This window comes from Mastacembelus armatus, chromosome 6 (assembly GCF_900324485.2).
Source record: "Mastacembelus armatus chromosome 6, fMasArm1.2, whole genome shotgun sequence".
Classification (NCBI taxonomy): domain Eukaryota; kingdom Metazoa; phylum Chordata; class Actinopteri; order Synbranchiformes; family Mastacembelidae; genus Mastacembelus; species Mastacembelus armatus.
Window position 1 is genome coordinate 13,313,046 of NC_046638.1, and position 27,905 is coordinate 13,340,950.

Here is a 27,905-nt window from a genome sequence, read left to right on the forward strand (position 1 = left end):
TGTGTGTCAGGGTAATTAGTAGGGATGGAAAGATTAACCGATTTCTACCAATAGGCACAGGTGGTGGCCCTACGTCACCTTTTCAGACTTCGCCCGGCCTTCACCTTCGCTATGTTAAATTTGGTGTGGACTGATAGTGAGTGACACTATCAGTCCACACTGTGCAGTTTTGTACTATTCTGAATGACCACAAGATGTCCTTGACAATTTTCTTTTGTTTATTTTTTTGTTCAGTTCCTCACCACAGATAAGCTGTTTGACTTTTGATGGTTAACAGCAGCATGTCACTGCCAGGAACAGTTTACATCTTATCTATTTTAAGCAGCATTCAAGGACCTCTGTGAAATCTAATTTTATTTTTTATAGTTCATTATATAGAATTATGTTCTGCTGCTTACTGTTTAGCACTGTTTCATTATTGTTGTTTATCTTGAGCTTCTGTTTGAGCTCTGTGATATAAATGTGCACTGTAACTGTATTAAAACTTCAGATAACAGTTACACAGGACTTATGAAAAAAAGTTTAATGATTTAACACTTTGTTTAATAAATAATCAAAATCAGTGTGTTGCATTGTGTCATTCCTTGCATTGATTTGAATGGCATAATACCATATCACACTGTGTTGAACCAAATCGTGTTGAATTGTTCCGCATCAGAATTGGGAGCGAATCATATATCACATCAATAGTTACTGCATTAATATCTTTAATGTATCGGATCGTTGGCAGCAGTGGTGGAGATGCACAAAGGTAGAGGACAAGGAGGAGATAGAGGAAGAGATTAAGGAAGAATGAAGGAGTATGGCTGTACAGGTAAGGCCTTTTGTGGCACTGTCAAACCTGTTGAAATTGTTGAGTTCATTGGCTCTGTCCACATCACCCACCCCTCATGGTAATATCCATAGGTCATTAAGTGAATAAAACAATAGTTTTCAAAAATATAATAAAAACCTATATCATGTACCGCATTTTTACCGCACAACCCAGAGAAATAGTGAACCAAAAGAAGATGTTTACTAATTTGAACACACTGGGGAGCCTCATAAAACGATGGATTTATGTATATTTCTCAAGCATAATAACATTGTCACACTACAAATTACTCTGCTCGTTTATTAGACAAACTGCTAAGTCAGCAGGGTACAGCTTATCATTTTGTTATGTTTTCTTACTAAAACAAGGTATTACTGGATTACACTGTGGGCACCACATGGTCTGCTGAAAAATAGTTACACAGAAGAGCATAGCATAAGTAAGCTTAATTATAATATATCTAAAATGTGTACAAAGATTGTAAATAATTATTAAAAAAAGATTATGATTATTAAGCCATTTAATAGTTTGTCATCAGGTTGTGTTTAATAACTTATATACTGTACATAGTCTTAGCGAATAATATTTATAGATGCAATCAGGCTGCTGTGATTCCACCATCAGATGGCGCCTTATCCCCAAAAGCAGGCTTGCACCTGCAAATAGAACTATTTAATAAGGTATATCATGAGTAATGCTGTTGCATTACTCAATTTCTTTGAGTATTTTGCTTAAAATTCATAATTGGTATATTTGCTTAGTATTCATAGCTAGTATACTGCTCTATTGAGTATTGAGGTCTCTACATTGTGACTTACACACTGTTGCAAAATATGAAGCACTCACTCTAATTTAAAATAGGTTCAGTCATAGCTTGTGGTAGACTTGGAGGTGTGAGGTGTGAAGTTTTTTTTAAAGTGAATTTCTGACCTGAGATGATTTTATTTATAGGGTCCAATCACCTTTGCACCTCTGCATCTTTCGTGACTTTACGATACATCAGAACCACAAAGGAAATGAGTCTTGGGCTGTATTATGTTATCCAGGTTATTTTTGTAATTGTGTATGATTCAATGTCTTTCTCATAATCTCCAATAAACTCATAAAGTCTAAATTAAAACACTGACTCTAAGCTCTAAACTAAAAATGGTCAGTTGGTATCATTTTTAGATTACAAACGCCACCTACTTACAAGCTAGCTGGACTCGTACAGCTAGATCTGGAATCTACAAATATACAGAAAGGAATACATGACATATATATATATATATATATACATATATATATATATATATATGAATACATATCCTGACAACATCCTCAGAGGGTGTCATCCTTCCACCAACAGCTTCCTCCCTGCACATATTTTACATAAGCAAATGACTAAAACCCACTGAAAATGGGACTTTAAGACTTTTGTTTGGTTTGTATGTTCAGCTTTCATCAACTTCAATATCAGCTTTAAACATAGAAACACAATGGATTTCCTTTTCTTTTCTCCAACATTTTCTTTATTTTGCTTCAAAGAAGCTTAAGTTAAGTCAATATTAGACTTACAGAGTCCCACTGGGACAAAACTTACAAGATAGCCAACATAAATAAATACAAATTCTTCCTGAGTATTTAAAACCCTTCAAATTCTTCAGTGTCACATGCAAAACAAACAAAATAAATAATTCTTCAAATATTATTAGCAGTTAAATCATTTTACAAAATATACAATAGCTAAGTTTTCTCAACGACAATGTCATCAATATGAAAATAAGTATATAATTAAATAGCCAGTTTACATTAGTTGGACAAGCTGTAATCAAGTCATAGAAACAAGCATCCAGGGTCTATACAGACCTACAAAAGACACATTATAGATGTACTATATAAATTATGATGTCATCATTATGATGGAAAATAGGCCTATAAAAACAGGCTGATGGGTCTAACTTTCTTCAAACTCTTGTTCCCTCTGAGCTAACAACCAGCTGATCAGTGTGTGTTCACTGGTCACACTGGTTTCACACTTTCCAGAGAACTTTGTGCATTTTAAAACAAACACATTATGATATGTACAGTAATGTACTGCTGCGAGAGCAGGGCTCTATGAGGCTCCCTCTATGAGGAGGTCTTGACTCTAGCGCAGGTACAGCCCACGGCAACATTCACAGACACCGGCTTCAGATGGTACGTCTTTCCATCTTCGCAGCGTTCCCTTTTGAGAAACACCCTGCTCTGCATTATGGGGACTGAGTTGTAGTCGTGGCTCTCCCTGACCACTGGAGAGCCGTCGTTCTTCTCCTGGATCACGATGCAACCTGAACACAGGCACTGAGCCTCAGCATAGGTGGAGGGAAAGTGATCCTCCTTGGTAACAAGTCTGGAAATAAACAAGAAAACCCAGTGATAGCTCATCCAAAGACAGTGAGGAGATATATATACTAGATGTGTGACACATTTCTGTGTCAAAATCTTTTTCTGACATAAGTAAATAATATATATTCAATGAAATGTGTGTTTGTTCGATATAAGGTTTTCACAACATGCACATTACATCTAAATGATTGGTAAATAAAAAAAAAAAGAACACATTTTAAGACATCTGACCATATTCTGAATATATCAAGTGTGTGACAGCATTATTTAGAGGGCATCATAATTTTTGCACAAACTAACCCATTGTTTGTGTTTTCTTGTTTTCTCTGAACAATATCTAGTAACTACAACTGTTATGTAAGGGTAATGGAATAAAACAGATATATACATATATCTATATATCTATATATATATATATAGATATATAGATATGTATATACATATAACAGATGTACTTTCCACTACTGTTGCTCTGCACAGGGGCCACTTGTCAAAATGTAATTGTAACTTTATTATTTTAGTTTGGTGAAAATCATTTCATTAAATTACTACAAACTAACAGACAAAAGGGAAACCAGGGCTCAGACAGCATGAAGTCATAGACTTACTCATTAAGTTCTAGGTTTCACTTGTGTAAGACTTGGAGACAGACAATATACACAAGTAACAGACAAGTAACTAGACTAGAATCACAACATCTTACATTTTATGGTTTCTATTTGAAAACATATCTAATTCTTTCAGTGAGCTGCCAAATCTTCAAAGGAGCATGGAAGAAGCATTTGGAGCATCACTGGAATTTTACTACATCAAAGATATTGCAGGTAAACTGATTTGCCAACAAACAGGTTATATGGTGCAACAGATGAGAGACAGCTGGAGACGAAGCTATTCTCGTCATTTCCAGCAGACTGCCAGCAAAGCTACGATCACTGGATGCAGCGGGGACTTTCCCTTCTGTGCAACTGGGGTGTGGCGCACAGGAACGCGCTCGCAACCTGCTGGCAAGTGTACTAAATCACAGCACTAATTAATGGGAAGGTCTGGGCTGGATGCATTACGCAAAAGTTCAGCCGCGCGCTCCAGTTTCCCAAATCAATCTTCAACCGGGATCCTCGTGATATGTTTGCACAGATTATGAGCTCACTGAGTCTGTCTGGGCCAAGTTAAAGTCTAACAGCAGAAACCACAGAGAGAGGCCAGAAGACCCCCATACCTGAGACTCCAACAGTCCTGTCAAACATGGATCACCAAGTTTGGTCATTTAATGTTTTCAAGTAGGTTCGGGACATGTGACCATATGGTCTCATCCCCAGTTAATTTTACCCGTTTAAGGTCACTCGTGTTTTAGAAGGTTTTCACAAAAGGTCTTTCCTGCTTGTGCTGTACCACTGTGTGGCCATTAGACTACTTACACGTATCTCCAGGGGGACAGGGACCGCTGCCTGAGCTCTTCAGGCGGCTGATACTGATAAAGCTCCACGGGACATGAGGCGGCTGTATCAGCCACCGCAGGAGAAGGATCCGGAGTCTGTGGGAAGTGGTTCCTCAGCTTCCTCTCTGCCGCCTCCCTCACCTCCTGCTCATCACAGCAGCGGTTTATCTTGCACGTCCACGCGGGCACGAGAAAAAGGGTAAAGATGAGAACCTGCGGAGAAGCAGACGGGACAGGTGAGGCGATGGAGCCGGCAGAGCCGCAGTAGGAGCGGCTACCCTGTCCCCGTCTGTGTGTCACTCACCTGCTTCACATCCATCCTGTGGCTCTCTCCTCACAATGACTGACTGGCTGGCTGGCTGGCTGTCTGGCTGGCTGTCTGCCGACAAGGGAATCTACTTTGCTTGTATTTGCCATCATGGTCACACGTCTCTTATTTATGGTGCAGCATACCTGGGAAAAACCGACATGAGGAAATGGAAATGTTCCTCGACTTCCTCTTTCCTAAGTGAAAGTAGCCTGGTGTGGGCAGAGGTGAGGGCTGCTCATGATCTGTCACAAGAATGCATCAGCGAGAGCTCACAACACACACAACACACACACACACAGACACAACACACACAACACACACTGCTTTTCTGACCATTAAAGTGACCATTTCTGTCCTCTGAAATGATGAGACTAGACTCAGGTGTTCCCTCGGTCATCAACGTTTATGAGGTTTTGACTAGGCATTCATAATTACTAAATTTGTTATTAAGATGCGTAATATATTTAGTATCATCCCCAGTGCCTACACAGCATGTAGGCTACTAATACGCACGTCTAGGTGATGCTGGTGTTTTATAAATAAATGTGATGCACAGTGGAAACCGGTAAGTAAGTTTAAACAGTTAAAACAACACCCTTTTTTTTTTTGTTGAGTATTAGAATATTTACATCATGAATAGACATTTAACAAACATGAAATAGAAAATTAAATAGAAAATGATCGTTACACAGGATTTGACTTGAATCCAGTCAGTCATTAGTTAATAAGTTGGGATGTGTGCCCATTTACTTTCATCTTTTCTTTTCCTCCAAAGGTCCACCATTATTTTGTTTTATCTTATCAATGGGATCATTAAATCATTAGATTATCATTCAACCAAATGAAAAAAACAAACATTTATTGCATATCAGAGATGAACAAAGTAATGCTTAAGTGCTACATCCCAATAGTGTAGGGCTGCTGAATAGAGCTGTTTCCTGTCTAGAGCCAGTGTTTGGTTTGTCCATTCCAGTTTACCTATGGAAACATGGCAACACACCATGGGAGCCTTTATTAAAGGGGACACACTCTCTATGTGGATATAAATATCTCATTCCAACTGAAAGAACAGTTATTATCTTTAGGTAATTACACTATAATGAAAACTTGATTATGAATACGAATACTGCTGATAGAGCCTTTAAATATTACACACTCAGAAATTACCCTAAAAACGGGCAAGTTCCATAGGTTGGGGAAAAAAGGGTGTTTGCCCTCTCACCAGTGATGCTGGAAGTGGGGTTGCTTGGGCTTTATTATCTTATTCTATTAATATGAAATAAAAAAATATCACATGACCTTATTTGATTTAGGAGCATTTAAAGTTTCTTTTATTATTTTTTTTTAGAACACTGACATTTTATTGATTTATAAAATCAATAAAAGGGTATTACAGTTCTTCTATTAATATTATAACAGTATTAATTAGTGCACTAGTGTGTGTTCATTTGATCAAAAAGACCACAGTGTAAGTTGCAATGTAAACAAGATTATAAAAGCTCTTCTGTGTCTGCTGTATGGTTTTACTTTGTTACAAGGGAGTTTTTGAATAATATTCTTAACAATAAAGATCTTTTATCTCTGGTCTTTTTTCCTACAGTCCGTTTATATCTTGTTACTGGAACACTCTTCTTCTCCTCTCCAGAGGTGTACACTAAAGGAACAGACCTAGATGATGTAATACAGCTTTTTTTAGTCCAAGGATTCTGATCCCAAAATAGAAGGATTTGTTGTTGTTTTTTTGTATAGCTTTGTATAGCTGACCCACTTAGACTGCTAAGTCTCTTCTGCATGAGATAAGGTGACAACCATTGTTAGAAAACCTTTGTGGTACCAGCTCAGTCTCACTGAGGCTTGTCTTTGTATAAATCCTGCCATGATGTAATGTTACAGCCCCACGGTTTCAGTGATAATTCATGCACTATCTCCAACCTTACAGGATTACAACACACACACACACACACACAACACAACACAACACCTCAGGTGGCATATGACAAACTTTATGCATATTAATTTCCTGGTGGCTTAAACACGACTTGCCTAACCCTAGCCTAACAATACCTTACACCCAATCTTAAACCAAGTCATTCACTCTAAAATGTAATGAGTTAGACTAAAAGGACTTGCTTTTCATCCCTGTAAGGTTGTTGAGATATTTAAAGACTGATGTCCCCATAACATGTGTGATACAAGTACAGACACACACACTGGTGCACTAATTAATACTGTTATAATATTAATAGAAGAATTGTAATACCCTGTAAAAACATCCAAGTGGATGAACACTTTTATACAACGCAAGACTAATAAGGAAACTCTTGGACGAGACGTGACCTTAAGGAATTTATTGTTCTGAAACTGATAACCACAGTGACCCACAGTGATGCTTTTGGCAATGCACATCAGGAGGTGACATTGCGTCTTAACGAGACGCTGGATTTCCAGGGTGATTATTCCAGGTCGGAGGTGCCTGTTGAATGTATGTGAGTTTATGTGGGAACGTGTATGTGTGTCAGAGTGTGAGACAGAGAGTGTGTGCGGGTGTGAGTGAACTGCGGTGTGAATAGCGGTGCCCGTTGAGGACACTAGGTGGTCAGATAAGTAACCATGGCTGTGCTGACTGCCTCAAACCTATCTCAGTTGGTCTCCTTAGGTACCTGTTAGTTTACCTTCCTCCTAAAACTGCCACTCAAATTATTATATACATAAATTGATTTCAAACTCTGTTTTTCCACCTCTGGAAAAATCACCTAATGTTTATACCAGTATTTTAAAGAAGTTTTAATACTTAATTAAATAAAAATTGGATGAATTAAAAATGAATTCATGTTTCCCTCTGTTTTCCCTTCTGCGTAAGTAGTCAAAACAAATCTTTAAAATACAGATATGACTGGCATCATTTATGTTTATTTCACACAATAAACTCGTCATTGAATGAGGGAACTCCCACTCAGTAAATGGGAACTGGGCCAGCCTTTCTTTTTGAAATGCATGTCTTGCATTTTTTATGTTCAGTCTGCCCTGAGTCTGATGGCAACTCCGCTGCTGGATCAAGGTTATTATCTGTCACTTTATCAGAGTCCAGGGAGATGGGAATGAAAAAGTTTCTACGGGCTTACTTCTCTTAACCTTCACTTTGCTTAGCACCGTGTTTGATTTGTCCCTTCAGGTTGCATAGCCTTCGAACATGGGACACAGGAATCACAGGGTCAGAACCAATTAGAGGTGAGAAGCCACCGTTTTTTTTCCTTTTTTTTTTTTTTTGATTGGTTGTGATGAGCGTGAGTTTGGGGGAAAAGACACATGGGTGCACCAGTGCAAGGAAGGAAAAAGTATTGTCGCACTTCATTAATTTTTGGTTGCACTCTGGAGCCCTGTAAAAGCCTCAAACTAACATTATGAAAATGCAGTGGTTGGCATTTTCTGGTGATTACCCACTAATGACAACATATTTATGAATACTATATTCCATTTTTGCTAATAGAGTCATCCATTATCTATACCCACTTATTCCTAACCAGGGTCATGTGGATCTGCTGGAGCCTATCCCAGCTCTCTTAGGGGTAAAGCCAGGGGTACATCCTGGACAGGTCACCAGTCCATCACAGGGCCACATAGAGACAAACAACCTCACACACTCACACTCACTCCTATGGGCAATTTAGAGTCACCAATCAACCTGACATACATGTTTTTGGACTGTGGGAGGAAACCAGAGTACCTGGAGAAAACCCACACAAGCACAGGGAGAACCTGAAGACTCCACACAGAACGGCGTCTGCTGTGTTATGACCCTGGGACCTTCTTGCTGTGAGGCAACAGTGCTAACCACTCATCCACCATGCTGCCCCTGCTAATATATCACTCTGAAAATTACACATTGTACCTTTAAATATCTAATAGGAAGTACACTAGAGTTCCACCAGTCTGCAGGAACTGTAGAACTGTAGAGCAGGTGATAACTCACTGTAGGTTCACATCCACAATGGGTCCCTTTCATGGGTCGCGATTACTCATACTCTTCTTATATTTGGTAATTAACAACAAAATCAACAACAATATTGATGAGTGCAGCTTTATTACAAGCATCAATCCAAAGCAATCGCATATTCCTGTGTTCAAACTGTTGAACAAGAACAAAAGCAACATATAAAGTCCAAGGTAGTTACATTTAACAACTCTCACAGCTGGCATCTTCTACTATGCAATCACAAAGTCATTAAAGAGCAAAATGGGAAGAGAAATTCCTATTAGTTCTGTACGACTTCTGCACAAGCAAAAGGTACTGTGCTGTCTCCTGACTTAAAATATGTAACTAAGTATGCTAACAAAAAAGAAAAGTACCCACCCTGTTTGACGTTAGCAAGTGATGTGTGTGTGCGTGTGCAATGGGACATTTTGTCACTACAAAGGTCCATCTGAGTGAAGGGGAATGTCCTCTAGTTACTTATTTGAACATTTCAGGGGTATTCACAATTAACTTTCCACTGGTCAGTCCCTTTGTGCATGTATTCAGTAGTGTGAAGCCTCCCTAGACATAAACAGAGCTGTTTATGTGCAGCTTTGTGTACAGCTGTCAACTGGGAAACTGCGTCTGACAGCAAATGACAGCTGAGCCAGCAGAGAAAAAGTGCAGCAATGAAACTGTCACAGCTCGTTTGGATTCTGTATGTGAGCGCTCGCCTTCACAATGTGACTATGTTTGTACGCATTCATGCAAGCATAACTTTTGGTTTATCAGACTTTGCAAACCAAAATAGTATAATATATTTTTCCAGTCTGTGTAGAACAGTTCTGTAGCCATCCAATATTTACTCGTTATTCTTCCAGGGTCACGGGGGGGGAGCCAATCCAAAATGAGACTGAAAGAAAGGCTGGGTACGCTCTGGACAGATCATCCGGTCTATTAAAGGACTGACAGACAAAACACTCACAGCTACAGCTCATTTAGAGACACCAATTAACCGAAAACCAAATCGCATGTGTTTGGACTGTGGGAGGAAACTGGAGTCCCCATAGAGAGCACACATAAGCACAGGCAGAACATGCAACTCCACACAGAAAGATTACAGGGTCAAACTGTATTCAAACCCAGAATCTTTGTGCTGTGAGGGGCTAACTACCATGTGGGAATACAGTACCAGAATGTCTATTTGGAGAAATGGTAGAAAATCAAGACAGCATGATCTGATATAGTCTGATATAGTGTCTTCGATAATTAAATAACATACGTTTAAAGGACTAATTATATTAAAATAACTCTTCTGCAGCTTTAGCTATGTTGCAAGACCTAAAGGGCAAAACCTTTGAAACCACAGTGTTTACTTTAAATTAGGAAGGTTAGATGGAACGTGTCTCAGTAAGTGTTTTATTAAAGCTGCAGTAATTAATATTATAACAAATGTTTTAAAATGAACATGATTGTTTATTTCCAGCTGTGTGCAAACATTTAGTGGCAAGACACTAAGTCGAAACAAAAATCAAGCTACATAGAAATGTTTTCTGGAATGAATGCCAGGTTTTTTTTTAATATTTTGATTTTAATAAAAATCAATTTCATATTCTCTTTCAAATTAAACTCACTATTTTACACCATAAGCAGTTTCAGTTTCAGTGACTCAGATTAGAACCACAAAGAATGTGAGTCAGTACAGCTGTGACTCCGGTGTATCAACTTGTTTTAAGGCCAAGCTCTACTTTTTGATTTTTTCTATGTATTAGAATTATCTCACACCATTACCAGCACCCATGCACCTCATAGCCTGTTTCTTATATAATGGTGTTATAACAAAAGGTCTGTGAGCTCATTACACAAGTCAAGACTCACAAAGCAAAGGAATGCTGTACTGAAGAAACATGTGGTGATTATGCTGTCGCTATGTAAACAACAAACTAAGTGCTCACCAAACAAAGCACTACAGGTGTGGTCAACCTCATTAAGGCCTCATGTGTTGTGAAATTCTCCCTCTTACAGCAATTCTTGTCAGCACACAAAACATTGGTATTTTTATATTTTGACACTAAAAACCACATTCCAAGACTCAAAACGCTTTTATAGTTTAAACATTTTTCATGAAATATATGTACTTACTCTCAAACAAAGCAAGGTCAGGAGAAGTTCATCCGGTTTGGACACTTGAAGTCTCTCTGTTTCACATCCCTGAGCGAATCCACTGATTTGACAGATTCTGCTGAAAGAAAATTTCCTAACTCTGAAAGGGTTTTTTTTTTTTTTGCTGTTAAATATCACTGACTTTTCCTAATTGATTCTTTTGGTTTGTATAAAGCCTGTGGCTCAGCTAAGTGCTTTGAGTACACTTGAGTGTAGAAAAACACTAAACAAGTATAAAACCATTTATCATAAACTCATACCATCTTTCTTCAAATATGAATCTTTCCTTTAAATATTACATTAGGGCTTAAAAACCGATATTGTATCCTATTATAAAGTATTGTCTGAGCATGGAAGTAAGTAAAATCTTGGGTTTATCTTTTCCTAGCTCATTATTTATACGTTCATGTTGCTGTGGCATGAAACCCCCACCAGAGTTTACAAATTAAAAGAGGTGAGAAACAACATATTTATTTTACTCAAAACTATGTTATCCTAAGTTGAACTGATCCCAGCTGTCTGACAAACGAAAACTGCAGGGAGCCACCATCAGTGTGCAGTCAAAAACATTTGACTTTATCACTCAATCGAGTGAGTGGTAAATGTTTCCAAACTGTTGTTTCAGCGTGAGCGTTCCAATCCTTATCACAGGGAATGGTGTGCTAGCTGCTGTTTATTCAGGCATGCCCATATTATGGAAAACTAAACAAATTTCAGAGCCAGTTAAAGTTCACACAGTTCAAAAGGATCTCTGAAAGGAATTCCTAAATGCAAAACACACCTCCAGAAAATACCTCAATGTACATATTTATTTGTTCCTCCATACCAGATGACAGTGTGCACCCTCTCTCTGCCAAAATGCAAAATATCTATGGAGAGTCCTTGCACAGGATAAAACTTGGCAGTTTTTCAGTAAAACTGACTAGATACACATTTCAAAGTTTGAAATCACCAGGGAAACAATCAGCAAGGAAGTTTTAAACTGAATTACATATGTAGCTTAGACTGTTTTTAAATTAGGAAGAGAGGAAGTTACTTTAATGCGTCATTATTTGCAACTGCAACATCCTATTGCTAATGCAATGCAAGCTGAACTATATTCTGTTCAGTAAAGCTAGAAGTAAATGTCAATCAGCCTGTCCATCACTGAGGAAAGCCCTGTCCTAGGAACAGAGATTGCCTTGGATTTCGTGTGTTGGTTTGGTGATGCACACTCACACTGATGGAACAAGCCTCTGAGAGGAACTTGGGTTGCCCAGAAACATTCCACCCTGCAGACTGGAGAAGATGGGGATTGAACCCCTGACCCTTCAGTTAGTGGATGACCTGTGAACCACAGCTGTCCAAGTGTCACAGTGAAACGAGGCATTTCAATTAATAGATTTTGCCTCCACTTGGTCACTGTGGACTGTTAAAGGCTAGCATTTTTTTCCCCATTTCAAATTAAATTAAATCTATAACACAAATTGTGCAATCAAGTGTAGGGGTCTGAAGCTAATTCTGACAGACTAATATTGCCATGCACAGAGCCACACTAATAAAATAATAAAGTTCATCTCGTCACATCATCATCAGAGAGGCGTGGAGTGGAAGGCAGCTGGACTAGATAGTGTATGTCCAAGGGTGCTTAAGGACTGTGCTGCCCAACTGTGTCAGCCTTTACAGAGTATCTTCAACTACAGTCCACAATTGAGGGTACTGGCTCTGTGGAAAACATCTTGTACTGTTCTGGTATCTAAAGTATAGTGTCCAGCTGAAATAAATGACTACAGGCTAGTTACTCTCACATCCCATATTATGAACATCCTGGAGAGAATGATTCTCTACCTACTCAAGGTTACACAATAGATCCCCTGCAGTTTGCTTACAGAGAACACACTGGTGTGGATGATGCTGTTTTGTACGTGCTTCACCCTGTTTTGTTTCATCTGGACCTGCAAATTATGTGAGACAAGCTCAAAGGGATGGGGTGGCCCTTCCTTTGTTTCCTGGATCACAGATTACCTGACAAAGACCACAGTTTGTCAGGCTGGGGAACTGCATCTCTGGTAGAGTTTTGAGCATTTGAGCAATTCTGAGTGTTGCCACATTCAGAAGTATTCTGATACTGCTATTGTTGCATGACAGGAAGATGAGTACCAAGGCCTGATCAAATCCTTCAGTGGCTGGAGTCACAAAAACTGCCTCCTAATGAACACCTGTAAACCCAAGGAGATGGTAGTGGATTTTCTAAGGTCCCTCCTTACCCAGTCAACATCTGTGGTGTGGTCATTGAAAATAGATATATATAGGCTGGCACCAGCCTATATATATCTAGGCGTGAACCTAGACAATAAGTTGGACTGGTCACTGAACATAGTCATTCTATATTAAAAAAAAAGGGTCAGAGACAACTTTTCATCCTAAGCCTTTAGATGCCTGCAGGAAGATGCTGCACACGTTTTACCAAACTATAGTAGCAAGTCTGCTGTTTTATGTTGCAGTCTGCTGGTGAGACAGCATAAAACAGAAGGTTGCAAGGCAGCTGGACACACTGGTCCAAAAAGGTGACTGGAATGAGGCTGGACACACCAGAGGCTGTGGTGGAGAGAGGTACACAGAAAAAAGGTAGAGGCCATCCTGGAATACACTGACCATCCCCATCACAACATCCTGATGGATCAGAGAAGCAGCTGCAGTGGACGACTCAACTCACTGCAGCAGGACTGAATGATACGCGTTTCAACACCTGCTCCTTTTGACCTGCACATCAGAGAAAAAACTGACCTCTTTATCAAAATAGTTTATTTAGAAGGCTTTTGTCACAAAAGCAAGACATATATTGTCTCTAAATGTCCCCAGTCCACTTCTCATACTCCTCCAACTAAAAATGTGACACAAATAAAACATTGGTTTATCACTTGCAAAGAGCTAAGAAGAAAACAAAATGCTGCAAATTAAAAAAACAATACTTCACATCACTGTTGTCTAATCATACATTTGAAAGAATTCGATGACTTGCTAGTATTGTACAATGTCTGACAGTGAACACTGCCCTAAAAACAGAATGCAGACGAGTCACTGGTTTAAGAATGGACTGCTGGGAAAAATGCATGGGCTTGCATACGGATACTCAAAAATCTGTAATTTGTACAAAGCATTGTGAAGCCCTGTAAGTTGTCAGTACCATGTAGAGATGACCCAACCGTCACACCACTCCACACAGAGGAAGCCAAAGAAAAGATGGGATAACAAGACAGTAAAAGGGGGCAGAGACAGACAGAGAGTAGTAGTATAATCAAGAAGTATAAATCTGTTATCACACCATATGAGGAAGATCTCTCCTTTTCACAGGAGGAACAGCGTGAACAGCAAGTGATCAAGTGCACCTTACTACTCTTCTGTTTCAGTACTGTAAAGTCTACACAAAGCGTACTCCAATCCTGAGATGCCCCCCCACCACCAAATGCCCAAATGCTCCCTCCTGTTTCTTGTTCCTGACCTAAACTGCGGCCAAAACATTCAAGGATTTGTGGGGGGAGCAAAGGTTGGGCATATAGGAGTGGACAACAATCTAGAATGGAGTACAGCCAAACCTCTGAAGGCAAACAAGCAGAAGATGGTTTTCTGGGTAGCATTAGCCACACAACATTTTTACATGTCCACTGATGGCAGGGGAAAACACTCCATCCTGTGACTCTCACTACTGCCCTGGTTAGGCAGGTGAAGAGGTGAGAAAGCAGACTTATTTTATTTGGCCGGGATCTTTGCTCGCTTCCGGGCTATGGCATCTTCGACAGCTTTCAGCTGTTTCAGCAGCTCCTCCCGACGGGAAAGTGTGTTGCTGGGCTTGTTGGAGCCTGAGCTGGAACCTGTGGCCGAAGCAGAGCCTGGGCCAGCTGTCTTGCCAGATGATGCAGCTGGGCCTTTCCCAGATGACTTTGGGGGAGGTGACAGAGGACGTTTTCTGAAAAAGAAGAGCAGGAGTTAGGGTCATGTTGTCACCTTTCTCATTTGAAACAAAAAGATAGTGAATACAACTACAATGGAGTAGAAAACAGCATGTCACTGCATCCTCCTGTCTGACCAAACAGGAAATGCTGCCAACTATGATGGACCCTGATATGGTATAAATTATATTAATATTACAAAGCATCTCTTCCATGTATATGTTAGCAACACTCACCTCACTGTGCTGCAGGACTGAACTATACAGGAGATCATTCATCCCCACTGCCATCAGGCTCTACAACAGCTTAGCCAATGGCAGATAACTGCTGACAACAACTGATTACTCTCATTACTGACTTACTAATTAACTACAAGACTACCTGACTACCTCATTCCGTTTGGGGATGAAAAAAGTTAATCTCATCTCTTGTCTCATCTCAGTGCATGCTGGAGATTTCGTGCGAGAGCCAGTGCAGAGATGCTGCATTATCTGTGTGATTCCACTTCTATAGCAGGTTCCTCATTTTGGCCAAACACTTGTGGTTGGGTAAACCCTGATGTGGGTTTGTCCTGAGTATATATGATCACTGCTGGCGATGAGCATGATGTGTTAGAAAAAAAGCTGAATAGAATTTGAAAAAGCTGCTAGAATTTCCTCACTTCCAACTAAATGCCATTATTTACTACTGCCAACTTCTGTTGTTAAATGATACAGTGTTACAACAGTAAAATGCACCAACCTGTCTCCCTGGGGAGGCACAGGTCGGGGTCCTTGGCCTCTGGGCCGATCCATTCGAGGGGAGAGTGGGGGTCGGCCAGGTATCCTTTTATCACGGCCTGAAAACCATGGTTTAGAGTTATTGAGCCTCTTGAGACTGAATGTTAAAAAACAAAATGCATTACTGTTGTTCTGGAGACCACATAGCCCTTAAACTGCTGTGCCATCTCTTTTCACAGATGTTAAATTTTCATGAAATGTCTCAACTTCCTCTTTGGGCGAGGTAAATTAGGATGTGGGCTTGTGTCCATGTACTTTTAAATTATAAACAGAGCAAGAATAAACCATGGAGACCTCTGTGACGTGTTTATTTTGATATTGTGAAATAGACCGTGGTCAGGTCAGTAAGGTCTGCAGACTGCTGGTTGCTATTTTGTATAAGATCATTAAGAAGGACATTTCCACATTACAACATTCATTAATTTAATCAAAGACATTCACTAAATCAGGTTTAGGAAATTAAACCAACTAAAGCTTTCCTCGAGCTTGGATAACTAAAGAATTCTAAATTATGACATGATTTGTCATAGGTAGAGGAGGACAAAAGAGCAAAGCAAAAACTGTGACAGCAAAGAGAAATGTTGATTATTCAAGCAGGAAAAAAAGCTGAACCAGATGACAGACTGAAGAAGCAGAAATAGTGTATGGACATTTTCAAATGTTTACTACCCTGATAATACTGTTATAGGTTTCTAATAAAATACAAATCAGATTTGTGTACAGTGTACTACTGTGGACTTGATGATCTGTTACTTTTTTTAAAAGCATGTAAGTAGAAAATCTAAAAGGGATTGTATTTCTCTTCTCAGCAGAATTAACATTGTCCTCTTTTATAAGTGCTTATTATCAATATATATATGAAATTGGGGAAAAAAATACCTGAAAGCAGAGAAAGTTTAGTTTTTATTAGATCGACAAGGCAATGCTTTCAATGAATGAATTATTCTGTTATTATTGTATAAAACTGTTAATTAACTAATTTATGAAAAATTTTCTGAGAATTTTGTTGAGGCAGAAATTATTTCCAGCATGAATTAATCTAAAAATTATGTTTTAACTGTTTGGTCTATAAAAAGTAAACACAATCAAAACAGTACAGTATATAAAGCACTTTGAATTGCGTAGTGTATGAAAGGTGCTATACAAATAAATTTGCCTTTGCCTTTATTTAACCCTGCACTGTTCAAAAACACTACCCTTTTGTTATGTTCATGAAAACATCCATTAAGTTCATTCACTTCAGTTCTGACCAAAACTACTAAATGTTAAAAAAATGTCCAGGATTTTAACTTTTTAAATGCCAATTTCATAAGTGATGTCATGGATTTGGAGAAAAAACAAAACAAACAACACCCCCCCCCCCCCCCCCACACACACACCAAATGACTTATTTTCAATATAAAAAGTGATTGTGGACTGGATATTTTTTTATCTCTTGGATATGTCAAAGATTAGTAACAACACTGATTTTCATGCATTGTTACTTTTTGTGCAGCATTAAATTTTAATTTTTTTGGACTAATTTACTGTTCGTGGATGTTTTTGCCCCATTAACTGCCATTATAATGACATTTGACACTATATAATTATGCATTCTTGATTGTTGGTGGTTTCCCTTGTTGGGAAGAGGTAAAATTTGTGATTTTTACTGTTGACAACCAAGTGGCCCCATTAACCCTTTACACAGACCTGTGCATAGAAAGCTTGGTTTCTGGCTTTTATATGGAGTTTTATGTGGACTATATCAGTATATTATAGTGTGTGTGTGTGTATGTTTAGGTGTGTATGTGTGTGTGTGTGTGTTCAGTCTTTCCAGCAGAACTCCAGGATATCACGTCCTGCTCTTTGCAAGTGTGTCTACAAAAACAGATGAAAGTGCTAGCTGTTCTTTTTTTCACCCTTTGCACAACATTTATGTTCCACTCTTTACTCATGAGCTGCTGGTGTCTGTGGTTCTGCGTCTGGAGGTACAGACTGCATCCCTCTCACCAGTTTGGCAGCAACTAGTGTGCGAGGAAGGTGCTCAACCAGAGAATTTCCTGGTTCTTGGAGGAAAAGCTATGCAAATATGTCCACCAAATTAAAAATAATGTCTGTGGCCACTTATTGGTCCTCCTCCTGCAGCTATATGTGCTGACAACCTACAAAGACAAACGTTCCGGTTCATTCTTCCTGATTGTCCCGACCAAGGCTACTGGTCTACTTCTGCAGAAGCTCCTGAGCAAGTGAGCATTAGGTAAAAGTTGTCACAAGTGACAGTGAGGCCCCTGAAGTTCTTCTGTCATCTCCAATAATCAAATAATCATTTTAAAATTAATTTTCAATAAAAAATTATAAGATTACAAAATCATGATTTATAATGTTAGCAAAACGTTAATGTTTATAACGATTAAAACTATATTGGTACTTCAGTATAATCTGGCCAAAATGTGAAATCAGATTGAATTCAAGTTTCCCACAGTCAATCTCATTCCCATACGTTGCTCTAGCAGCCCTGGTGTGTGTTTCTGTGAAACAAATGTGAGTAAGCAGATGTATGTATGCTGTTAGGACATTTCTCACCTCTGTCTGGAGACAAGGCCATTCTCTTACTGAGAGGGGAACCTGGTCTGTCTTTGTCCGAGGGCAGGTACCGTTTCCTGCTGCCCTTATCTCCCTGCTGCTGCAAAATAAAAAAATATATAGTCAATAAATAAATAAAGGGGAATTTAAGAAATGTAATCCAAGAAATGAGGGCAGTGTGCAATTTGAAAGTATATATACCCAATTCTTTTCAGAGGAAGTATGTCATGCACCTGTGCATATTGTGCACACATGGAATGAGAAATTGCTACGCGGAGGGAAATTCTGAATTTCCCTTCAGAGATTAATAAAGTTTATCTTATTTATTAGTGAGAAAATCGATCGCTTGCATGATTTTGCACTAAATATGAAGCTAGAGAATTCATTAGTTTAGCTTATGAAAGAAACAATGAAAACAGTTAGCCTGGCTCTGACTAAATGATAAGCTTGTTAGACATGGCATAGTTAGTGCATTCCAGGTTCAAACAAAATATACTACTGTGGAAAAGTTAGAAGAAATATTGTGCAGGGCCATATCTGATATGGAGCAGGGGGCAATCCTATCTGATGAGAGCACAATCCCAATCTCATGAAGCACAAGCACTATTCCCTGAATATATCACAAATACATATTTTTTCCATATTGCCCAGCCCTAGCACAGACCCATTAAAAACTCAACATGGAGCAATAGTAACCTTGTTGAGGAGGGTGAGTTTGATGTCTTTGTGAGAACCTGAACCTCCATAGCTTCCAGGAGGGCCCATGGCACTGGGTGCAGGATGCACAGGGTGACCACCTCTGCTACCAGGTCCTGATCTTGGTAAAGGGTTGCCTCCTCTAGGTGGGGCACCAGATGGGTCAGGTTTTCTGCGATCCTCTCTGAGGGGCTCATCTTTCTTTGGCAGCCTGTCTGTGATGAGAAGACAATGAATTGATTTCACTGATTTATATTTAAACAAAGTATAGCCATTACTGTAAAGGTGTTCATATTGTAGAACTACAAACCCCTCCCTGAACCGCCACCTTATTGTGATAGAGGGGTTTTAGTGTCCGAATGATCTTAGGAGCTATGCTGTTGGGGGCTATATACCCCTAGCAGGGTCTTCCAAGGCAAACAGGTCCTAGGTGACGGACCAGACCAAGAGTGGTTAGATTGCCCCTTATGAAGACGATGAGAAGAAGGACCGTGATGTCGCCCGGTATTGCGAAGCCGGGGCCCGAAGACCCTTGTGGCTGGGTCTCCCCCCATTGAGCCCAGCAGGGCAAAGCCCGAAATGAAGACGTGGGGCCGCCCTTCTTTGGGCCCAACCCCGCAGGAGCATCCATAAGGGGCCGGTACAATGTGGATTGGGCAGTAGTCGAACGCGGGTCCTCAACGACCCACTCCCTGGATGCTAAAACTGGCTCTAGGGACATGGCACCTTGCTGGGGGGAAAGGAGCCTGAGCATGTGCAGGAGGTTGAGCGATACCAACTAGAGATAGTCGGGCTCAACTCCACGCACAGGGCATGGAGGAGTGTGACTGGGAGGAACCCGAATGGTGTTCTGGTGTTGGACTTCTGTACTAGTGACAGTTTGTCCATAATGAACACCATATTCAAGCATAAGGGTGTCCATCAGTGCACAAGGCACCAGGACACCCTATGCCAGAGATCAATGATCGACTTTGTGGTCATGTCATCTGACCTTTGACAGTATGTCACTCGGGTGAAGAGAGGGGCAGAGCTGACAAGTGATCACCACCTGGTGGTGAGTTGAATCCGCTGGCGGAGGAGGAAGTGGGACAGACTCGGAAAACCTAAACGTATTGTGAGGGTCTGTTTGGAATGTTTGGCCGAACCCTCTGTCAGAGATGTCTTCAACTCCCATCTCCGAGAGAGCTTCAACCAGATCCCGAGGGAGATTGGGGACATTGAATCCCAAAGGACCTTGTTCTCCACCACCATTGTCGACGCAACAGCCCGGAGCTGTGGTAGAAAGTTCTCTGGTGCCTGTCTTTGCGGCAATCCTCAAACCTGGTGGTGGACACCGGAGGTAAGGAATGCTGTCAAGCTGAAGAAGGAGTCCTATCGAGTCTGGCTGCCTGTGGGACTCCTGAGACCCATCACACAAGCTGAAGTCAATGAGGTAGTTCGGCAGCTCCTCAGTGGTCTCCTGGATGAAATCTGCCTGAAGTATTTCAAGTCTCTGGATTTTGCAGGGCTGTCATGGCTGACTCGCCTCTAAAACATTGCATGACGATTGGGGACAGTACCCCTGGATTGGCAGACCGGGGTGGTGGTCCCTCTTTTTAAGAAACGGGACCAGAGGGTGTGTTCCAGCTATACAGGTATAACGCTCCTGCTCCAGCCTCCCTGGGAAGGTCTATACCAGGGTGCTGGAGAGGAGAATCCGACTGATGGTAGAAACTTGGATCCAGGAGGAACAATGCAGTTTTTTGTCCTGGTCATGGAACACTGGACCAGCTCTACACCCTCTTCAGGGTGCTCAAGGGTTCATGGGAGTTTGCCCAACCAGTTCATATATGCTTTGTGGATTTCGGGAAGGCATTCAACCTCCTGTGGGAGGTGCGTCAGGAGTATGGGGCCTGGGGCCCTTTGCTAAGGGCCATGCGGTCTCTGTACAACCGGAGCAGGAGCCTGGTTCGCACTGTTGGCAGTAAGTCAGACCTGTTCCCGGTGCATGTTGGGCTCCAGCAAGGCTGCTCTCTGTCACCGGTTCTGTTCATTATTTTTATGGACAGAATTTCTAGGCGCAGCTAAGGGCCGTAGGGAGTCCAGTTCACGAACCACAGGATTTCATCTCTGCTTTTGGCAGATGGTGATGTCCTGTTGGCTCCATCGAGCCAGGACCTTCCGCGTGCACTGGGGCCAAGTGTGAAGCAGCTGGGATGAAAGTCAGCACCTCCAAGTCCGAGGCCATAGTTATCAACCAGAAAAAGGTGGCTTGCCATCTCTAGGTCAGGGGAGAGACCATTCCTCAGGTGGAAGAGTTTAAGTATCTCAGGGTCTTGTTCATGAATGAGGGAAGAATGGAACGTGAGATTGACAGATGGATCGTTGCATCTACAGCAGCAATGTGGTCGATGTATCGGCCTGTTGTGATGAAGAAGGAGCTGAGTCGAAAGGTGAAGCTCTCGATTTACCGGTCAAGCAACGTTCCTACTCTCACCTATAGTCAAGAGCTTTGGGTCCTGACCGAAAGGACAAGATCTTGGATCTTGAGCTTTCTTCACAGGGTGGTCAGACTTAGAGATAGGGTAAGGAGCTTGGTCACCCGGGAGAAGCTTGGAGTAGAGCCGCTGCTCCTCCACATCAAGAGGAGCCAGCAGAGGTGGCTCAGGCATCTGGTCAGGATACCTCCTGGGCGTCTCCCTGGGGAGGTGTTCCGGGCATGTCCCACTGGGAGGAGGTCCCAGGGAAGACCCAGGGCAGGCTGGAGGGACTATTTCTCTCGGTTGGCCTGGGAATGCCTCGGTGTCACAGTCATGGAATAAAAGACGTTCCTTACAAAACCGGTGCTCGAGGAAGTGCCCGGGGAAAAGGAAGTCTGGGCATCCATGCTTAGGCTGCTGGCCCCGGATAAATGGAATGGATGGATAGAACTACAGATTATATTAAAGCTATTGAAATACAACTACTTTAATTAATACACTTTAAGTGTAAAATCTCTACTTTCATTATTGCTGCAAGAGTTATTTCATCAACATGTTGCTCTAAGGTACTTTTTGTTTTCAGTTGCTTCTACATTTATATCTTTTGATTAAGCTTCCATCAATGAAAGTCAATTGGACTTTGTCTCAGGCTTCTACATTGAAACATTTGTTGAGTTTGAATGACAATAGCTGTCAACAAGCAAATTCTAGGAAAAAGCCACTGGATTGGTGAATGAAAGTAATATTTGTGATAAAATCATAACTTGAGAGCAGCAGAGAGGTATTTGGATGTTGTCTTCTGAAGAATTTTATGATTTATTTTGCTGTTGTTTATCAACATGCCCTGCTACACAGTGACTTTGTTGCACACACTAACCCCTGTTCTTGTCTCTTCCATGTGGAGGCCGGTCCCGTGTAGCTCCTCGCTCCTTCCGAGGGTGATTTGGTGTGGGCGAGCGGGAGCTAGCAGAGGACACTGGGCTGGCCAGATCAGCATACATGTCATCTGTGTTTGCACTATGAACGGAGCTGCTGCTGGATGATGCTGATGACACTGATGACACACTGCTCACACTCAGTGATCTATGAAAGAAATGACATTTTAGCCATGTCCTGATTTTCAGAAGGAAGAAAACTGGGGCGCTGTTGGCTGGCTGCTGTCATTACAGCTGTGTAATAACATCTCAGCAAAACCAAACTGTTAATGCACACAATACTAAGTGTCATACCTGGATTTCCTGGAATTTTCCCCAAAAGAGACAGCATAGAAAGGAACAGAGAAGAGTACAGAATTAATCAAAAGATCTATATTAGTTTGTGTAATCAGATGGATCCATTATACCATTAATATAAGTGAGTGCTTATAAGAAGTGGCCTTACTCATCAAAGCAATTATGTGTATAAAAGCTGCATGTATGCAGAAACCTAATTTTAATCAAAGTTCAAATCAAAGTTATAACGGTATTTAATAAATATGAATACAAATTTGTTCTGCACTAATTTGGTTACTGATAAATAAGTTCATTTTCATAAATAAATACAGTATATGTAGTAAATGGTGAAGTTTTAGGCACAATGTGGGTCTGGTGACAATTAAGGTGTTCATGTTAGGCAAGTACCTGGATTTTCTGGATACAGAGCGTGAACGTGACAGGGAGTTGGATGAGGATCTGGAACTAGAACCAGTATAACTGCTACCACTTCCACTAACACTCCCACTCACAGTTCGCCTGGAAGAATACATGGAGAGACAAAAAAAAAAAAAAAAAAAAAAAATCAAAAGACAAAGGTGGTCATAATAAGTAGCATAACATGAAATAATACCAAATTTGAAAATATGATGTAGATGCTGCTTCTTTTCCCTGTCAGTAATGAAAAAAACTAAAGGAGGGTGTACATCACTAGGTGCAAGCCTACTTTATATGACCAGTACAGCTCATTCTTAAAAACAATAAAACATATCTTTGTTTAAAGCAGCCATTTGACAGTCTGGCATCCCAGTAGACTCTTCAACTTAAGGAATAAGTGTGCTCTTTGGAAAGACAGTTCCATAATGCTTCGGGGATGCAGGCCAGAAATAAAATATTTCCATGTCAGTTACCTAGTACTTAAATTAATTTCTTTGGTCTTTATTTTGCTCACAATTTGTGTTAAACTGTGACTATTAAAACATTTTGAATTGGCAATTAGCAGTTCCAGTTTGTGTGTATCCAATATAGCTACTTAAAGATGGCACAGCCCTGGCCTCCAGCACTATTGTGAGAAACCTTAGTTAAACCCGAGTTATTTTTGACCAAGATATGTTCTTTAATTCACACATAAAACAAATCTCTAGAACTGCCTTCTTTCACTTGCACAACATTGCCAAAATTAGGAACATCCTACCTCAAAATGATGCAGAAAAACTAGTCCATGCATTTGTTACCTCAGGGCTGGATTACTGTAACTCATTACTATCTGGATGCTCCAGTATAGACATAAAAAGCCTCCATTTAATCCAGAATGCTGCAGCCAGAGTCCTGACAGGAACTAGCAAGAGAGATCATATTTCTCCTATATTAGCTTCTCTCCATTGGCTCCCTGTAAAATCCAGAATAGAATTTAAAGACCTCATAGTACCATATTATCCCAACAGAGCACTTTGCGCTCAGAGTGCAGGTCTACTTGTGGTTCCCAGAGTTTCCAAAAGCAGAATAAGAGGCAGAACCTTTAGCTATCAAGCTCCTGTCCTGTGGAACCAGCACCCAATCTGGGTTCAGGAGGCAGACACCCTTTGAACTTTTAAGACTACACTTAAAACCTTACTTTTGAACAAAGCTTATAGTTGGGGCTGATTCAGGTAACCCTGAACCATCCCTTAGTTATGCTGCTATAGGCCGAGGCTGCCTGAGGACTCTCCATTGTGCACTGAGCTCCTTCTCATTAATGTACACTCAGCACCCCATCTTGACAGAAAAAAACAGAAATGTAGAAATTTTTGCAAAATTATTAAAAAAGAAAAACTGAAATATCACATGGTCATAAGTATTCAGACCCTGTGCTCAGTATTGAGTAGAAGCACAATTATGAGCTAGTACAGCCATGAGTCTTCTTGGGAATGATGCAACAAGTTTTTCACACCTGGATTTCGGGATCCTCTGCCATTCTTCCTTGCAGATCCTCTCCAGTTCTGTCAGGTTGGATGGTGAACGTTGGTGGACAGCCATTTTCAGGTCTCTCCAGAGATGCTCAACTGGGTTTAGGTCAGGGCTCTGGCTGGGCCACTCAAGAACGGTCACAGAGTTGTTCCGAAGCCACTCCTTTGTTATTTTAGCTGTGTGCTTAGGGTCATTGTCCTATTGAAAGGTGAACCTTCGGCCCAGTCTGAGGTCCTGAGCACTCTGGAAGAGGTTTTCTTCCAGGATATCTCTGTACTTGGCCGCATTCATCTTTCCTTCAATTGCAACCAGTCGTCCTGTCCCTGCAGCTGAAAAACACCCCCACAACATGATGCTCCCACCACCATGTTTCACTGTAGGGATTGTATTGGGCAGGTGATGAGCAGTGCCTGGTTTTCTCCACACATACCGCTTAGAATTAATGCCAAAAAGTTCAATCTTGGTCTCATCAGACCAGAGAATCTTATTTCTCATAGTCTGGGAGTCCTTCCTGTGTTTTTTGGCAAACTCTATGCAGGCTTTCATGTGTCTTGCGCTGAGGAGAGGCTTCCGTCGGGCCACTCTGCCATAAAGCCCCGACTGGTGGAGGGCTGCAGTGATAGTTGACTTTGTGGAACTTTCTCCCATCTCCCTACTGCATCTCTTGAGCTCAGCCACAGTGATCTTTGGGTTCTTCTTTACCTCTCTCACCAAGGCTCTTCGCCCACGATTGCTCAGTTTGGCTGGACAGCCAGGTCTAGGAAGAGTTCTGGTCGTCCCAAACTTTTTCCATTTGAGGATTATGTAGACCACTGTGCTATTAGGAACCTTAAGTGCTGCAGAAATTCTTTTGTAACCTTGGCCAGATCTGTGCCTTGCCACAATTCTGTCTCTGAGCTCCTTAGGCAGTTCCTTCGACCTCACGATTCTCATTTGCTCTGACATGCACTGTGAGCTGTAAGGTCTTATATAGACAGGTGTGTGCCTTTCCTAATCAAGTCCAATCAGTTTAATTAAACACAGCTGGACTCCAATGAAGGAGCAGAACCATCTCAAGGAGGATCAGAAGAAATGGACAGCATGTGAGTTAAATATGAGTGTCACTGCAAAGGGTCTGAATACTTATGACCATGTGATATTTCAGTTTTTCTTTTTTAATAAATTTGCAAAAATTTCTACATTTCTGGTTTTTTCTGTCAAGATGGGGTGCTGAGTGTACATTAATGAGAAATAAAATGAACTTTTTTGATTTTGGCAAATGGCTGCAATGACACACAGAGTGAAAAATTTAAAGGGGTCTGAATACTTTCCGTACCCACTGTACATCGCAAGTGTAGAGAAGCAGCCTTTCTGCAATATTTCTAACTTACTGCAAACGTACAAAGTATATTTTACTTGTATGAAGGGCTTCAGACTCACATGCTACAGACATGTCCATACATATTAGGGCAGTGGCTTATAGCATATTTTATACAAAGCCTACAAATACAATATTATACTATTACTATACAAATTCCAGGGGCTCAAAGGTAGTTGGACAAATTAGCATTCAAAAATTGTCAGTTTTAATACGTGTTTGAAAATTCTTTACATTCCTTGATTTGGCCCCAGGAAACCCATAACAGTGATTTGGCCCCAGGAAACCCATAACAGTGATTTGGCCCCAGGAAACCCATAACAGTGATCAAGATATGGAAATACCATGACTAATAATGTAACATTTTGTTTTCTCTAATGGGTAATGTTTTATGATTGATAAGTGTGTTGACACTGTGTGTCAAAAGGGGGGAATGTGGTTGTTATACACAGCATGGAACAGGTGGTCAAAGGGTCACTTAAATGTGTTGGGCTAAAAAATGCATGGTTTTAGTGTTTTAGAGGCCTGTAAATAACTGCCAACAATTTGTTTTAGTGTTGGTAAAGGCCTGAAGATACAGCACACCTGAACAAACATGTGGGGTCTTTTCCAATATGAGTTCACCCCTTTTTCGTCCAGCTATATAAACTTGAATTCTGGAAGAGAAGGACAGAGAACTTTGTACAGAACTTCTCTCCGTGCGCACAAAATTAAACCTGAGATGATTTATCACACTTGTGTTTGTTCTTGAGAATAACCGAAACGAACTTTCTACTGATCATGTTTTTTTTTTTTCTATGATATAAGTCAGGTTGAGCAGGCACCTGCAAGAATGTCATGGGATTATCAAAACCTGTATAAAGTATTTATTTAGTATTTATTGCAATAGTATTTCTTCAATTTGAGTACTGAGGTTTATGAAAGCAGCATGTGCGAACCAGTCTAAAGTTAGCTGAGATTCAACGCTTACTGTTGCAACAAGTCTTCTGTATATTTTGATGAAGTGGCAATGATGAAGTGGCAATTAGGAAACAACTTACTTTAAATGTGAATAAAAGATAACTGTTGACTGTTTTCATAACTGTATTCATATTTAGAGAAGTTGGATTTGAATCTGTCACATTACTGACAATTTAGCCTATATTACAGGCATTACACTGGATAGGCTAATTTTTACAGCAGACATTATGACTTGTCATAATGAGAAAAGGACAAAAAGTTTTAAGCAGGCAAGAAGGAACACCAGGATCCTCAAATAATGACGTGAGTCAGTCATCACACTTTACTTAGCATTTATCTAGTTTATACCTTTTGTTACTTATATTTGGCATTCACTGTGGACAGCAAAGAAAGAATTTCATTGTACAGGGAATCATGCTTTCCTTACTGTGCATATGACAATAAAAGCTTTGAATCTTTCTCTTTGAATCTATTTCTCACACATTTTGGAGTGTTACACCAAACTAGCACCTAGCTGCTACCACTAACCTATAGCATATCTGTCAATCAGAGGGAAGTAGTTTATAAAATAAAAAAAAAGGTGTTGAAACTGGTTTTCCTGGATAGTTTCCACAGTGTGAACCATTCAGCCCACGCACACCCACGCACAGCTTCACACACCCTTACTGTTCTTCCCTGCCCTTTATCTGTTCTTCCTCTCTGGCTGACGTTGCTCATTGCCACATAGCCCACACACAACGTGTACAAGAACTCACAAAAGTGAAGGTTTTCCTTGAGCCATCCACACATTGCTTCACACATACACAACTTCTATGATCTTTCCTCCACAATGCACAGCTGAGGGATACACCCGCCACACACAAACACAAACACAAACATGCAAATGTAAACGTTATAGGAAACAGTTCTGCTTATTGCAGGTATCTGTCCACTGTCAAATTACTTCTTTGCAAATATGAGCCTGGTTAACAAACATGCAGTATGC

General features: G+C 40.6%; 2 protein-coding genes across 5 annotated transcripts in view; both read right to left on the reverse strand.

The window, feature by feature from the left end:
- Positions 1 to 2,921: 2,921 nt before the first annotated feature.
- Positions 2,922 to 5,042, reverse strand: il17c (interleukin 17c). Its single transcript, XM_026312062.1, has 3 exons — positions 4,921 to 5,042; positions 4,597 to 4,829; positions 2,922 to 3,185 (listed from the first exon to the last, which is right to left on the reverse strand). Exons 1-3 carry the CDS (start codon positions 4,933 to 4,935, stop codon positions 2,924 to 2,926), a joined length of 510 nt encoding a protein of 169 aa, XP_026167847.1. The 5' UTR covers positions 4,936 to 5,042; the 3' UTR covers positions 2,922 to 2,923.
- An 8,766-nt stretch (positions 5,043 to 13,808) lies between these two features.
- Positions 13,809 to 27,905, reverse strand: part of zc3h18 (zinc finger CCCH-type containing 18) — a 40,685-nt gene continuing 26,588 nt past the window's right edge. For 3 of the 4 annotated variants that reach the window (XM_026310814.1, XM_026310813.1, XM_026310816.2), the window contains exons 14-20: positions 23,086 to 23,196; positions 22,696 to 22,704; positions 22,344 to 22,549; positions 19,008 to 19,222; positions 18,312 to 18,411; positions 15,712 to 15,808; positions 13,809 to 14,987 (exon numbers count right to left, since the gene is read on the reverse strand). In XM_026310814.1, coding sequence (XP_026166599.1) covers positions 14,771 to 14,987; positions 15,712 to 15,808; positions 18,312 to 18,411; positions 19,008 to 19,222; positions 22,344 to 22,549; positions 22,696 to 22,704; positions 23,086 to 23,196 — 955 coding nt within the window. In that variant the 3' untranslated portion in view covers positions 13,809 to 14,770. The remainder of the gene's footprint in view (positions 14,988 to 15,711; positions 15,809 to 18,311; positions 18,412 to 19,007; positions 19,223 to 22,343; positions 22,550 to 22,695; positions 22,705 to 23,085; positions 23,197 to 27,905) is intronic. The other variant, XM_026310817.1, reaches the window with a different exon arrangement.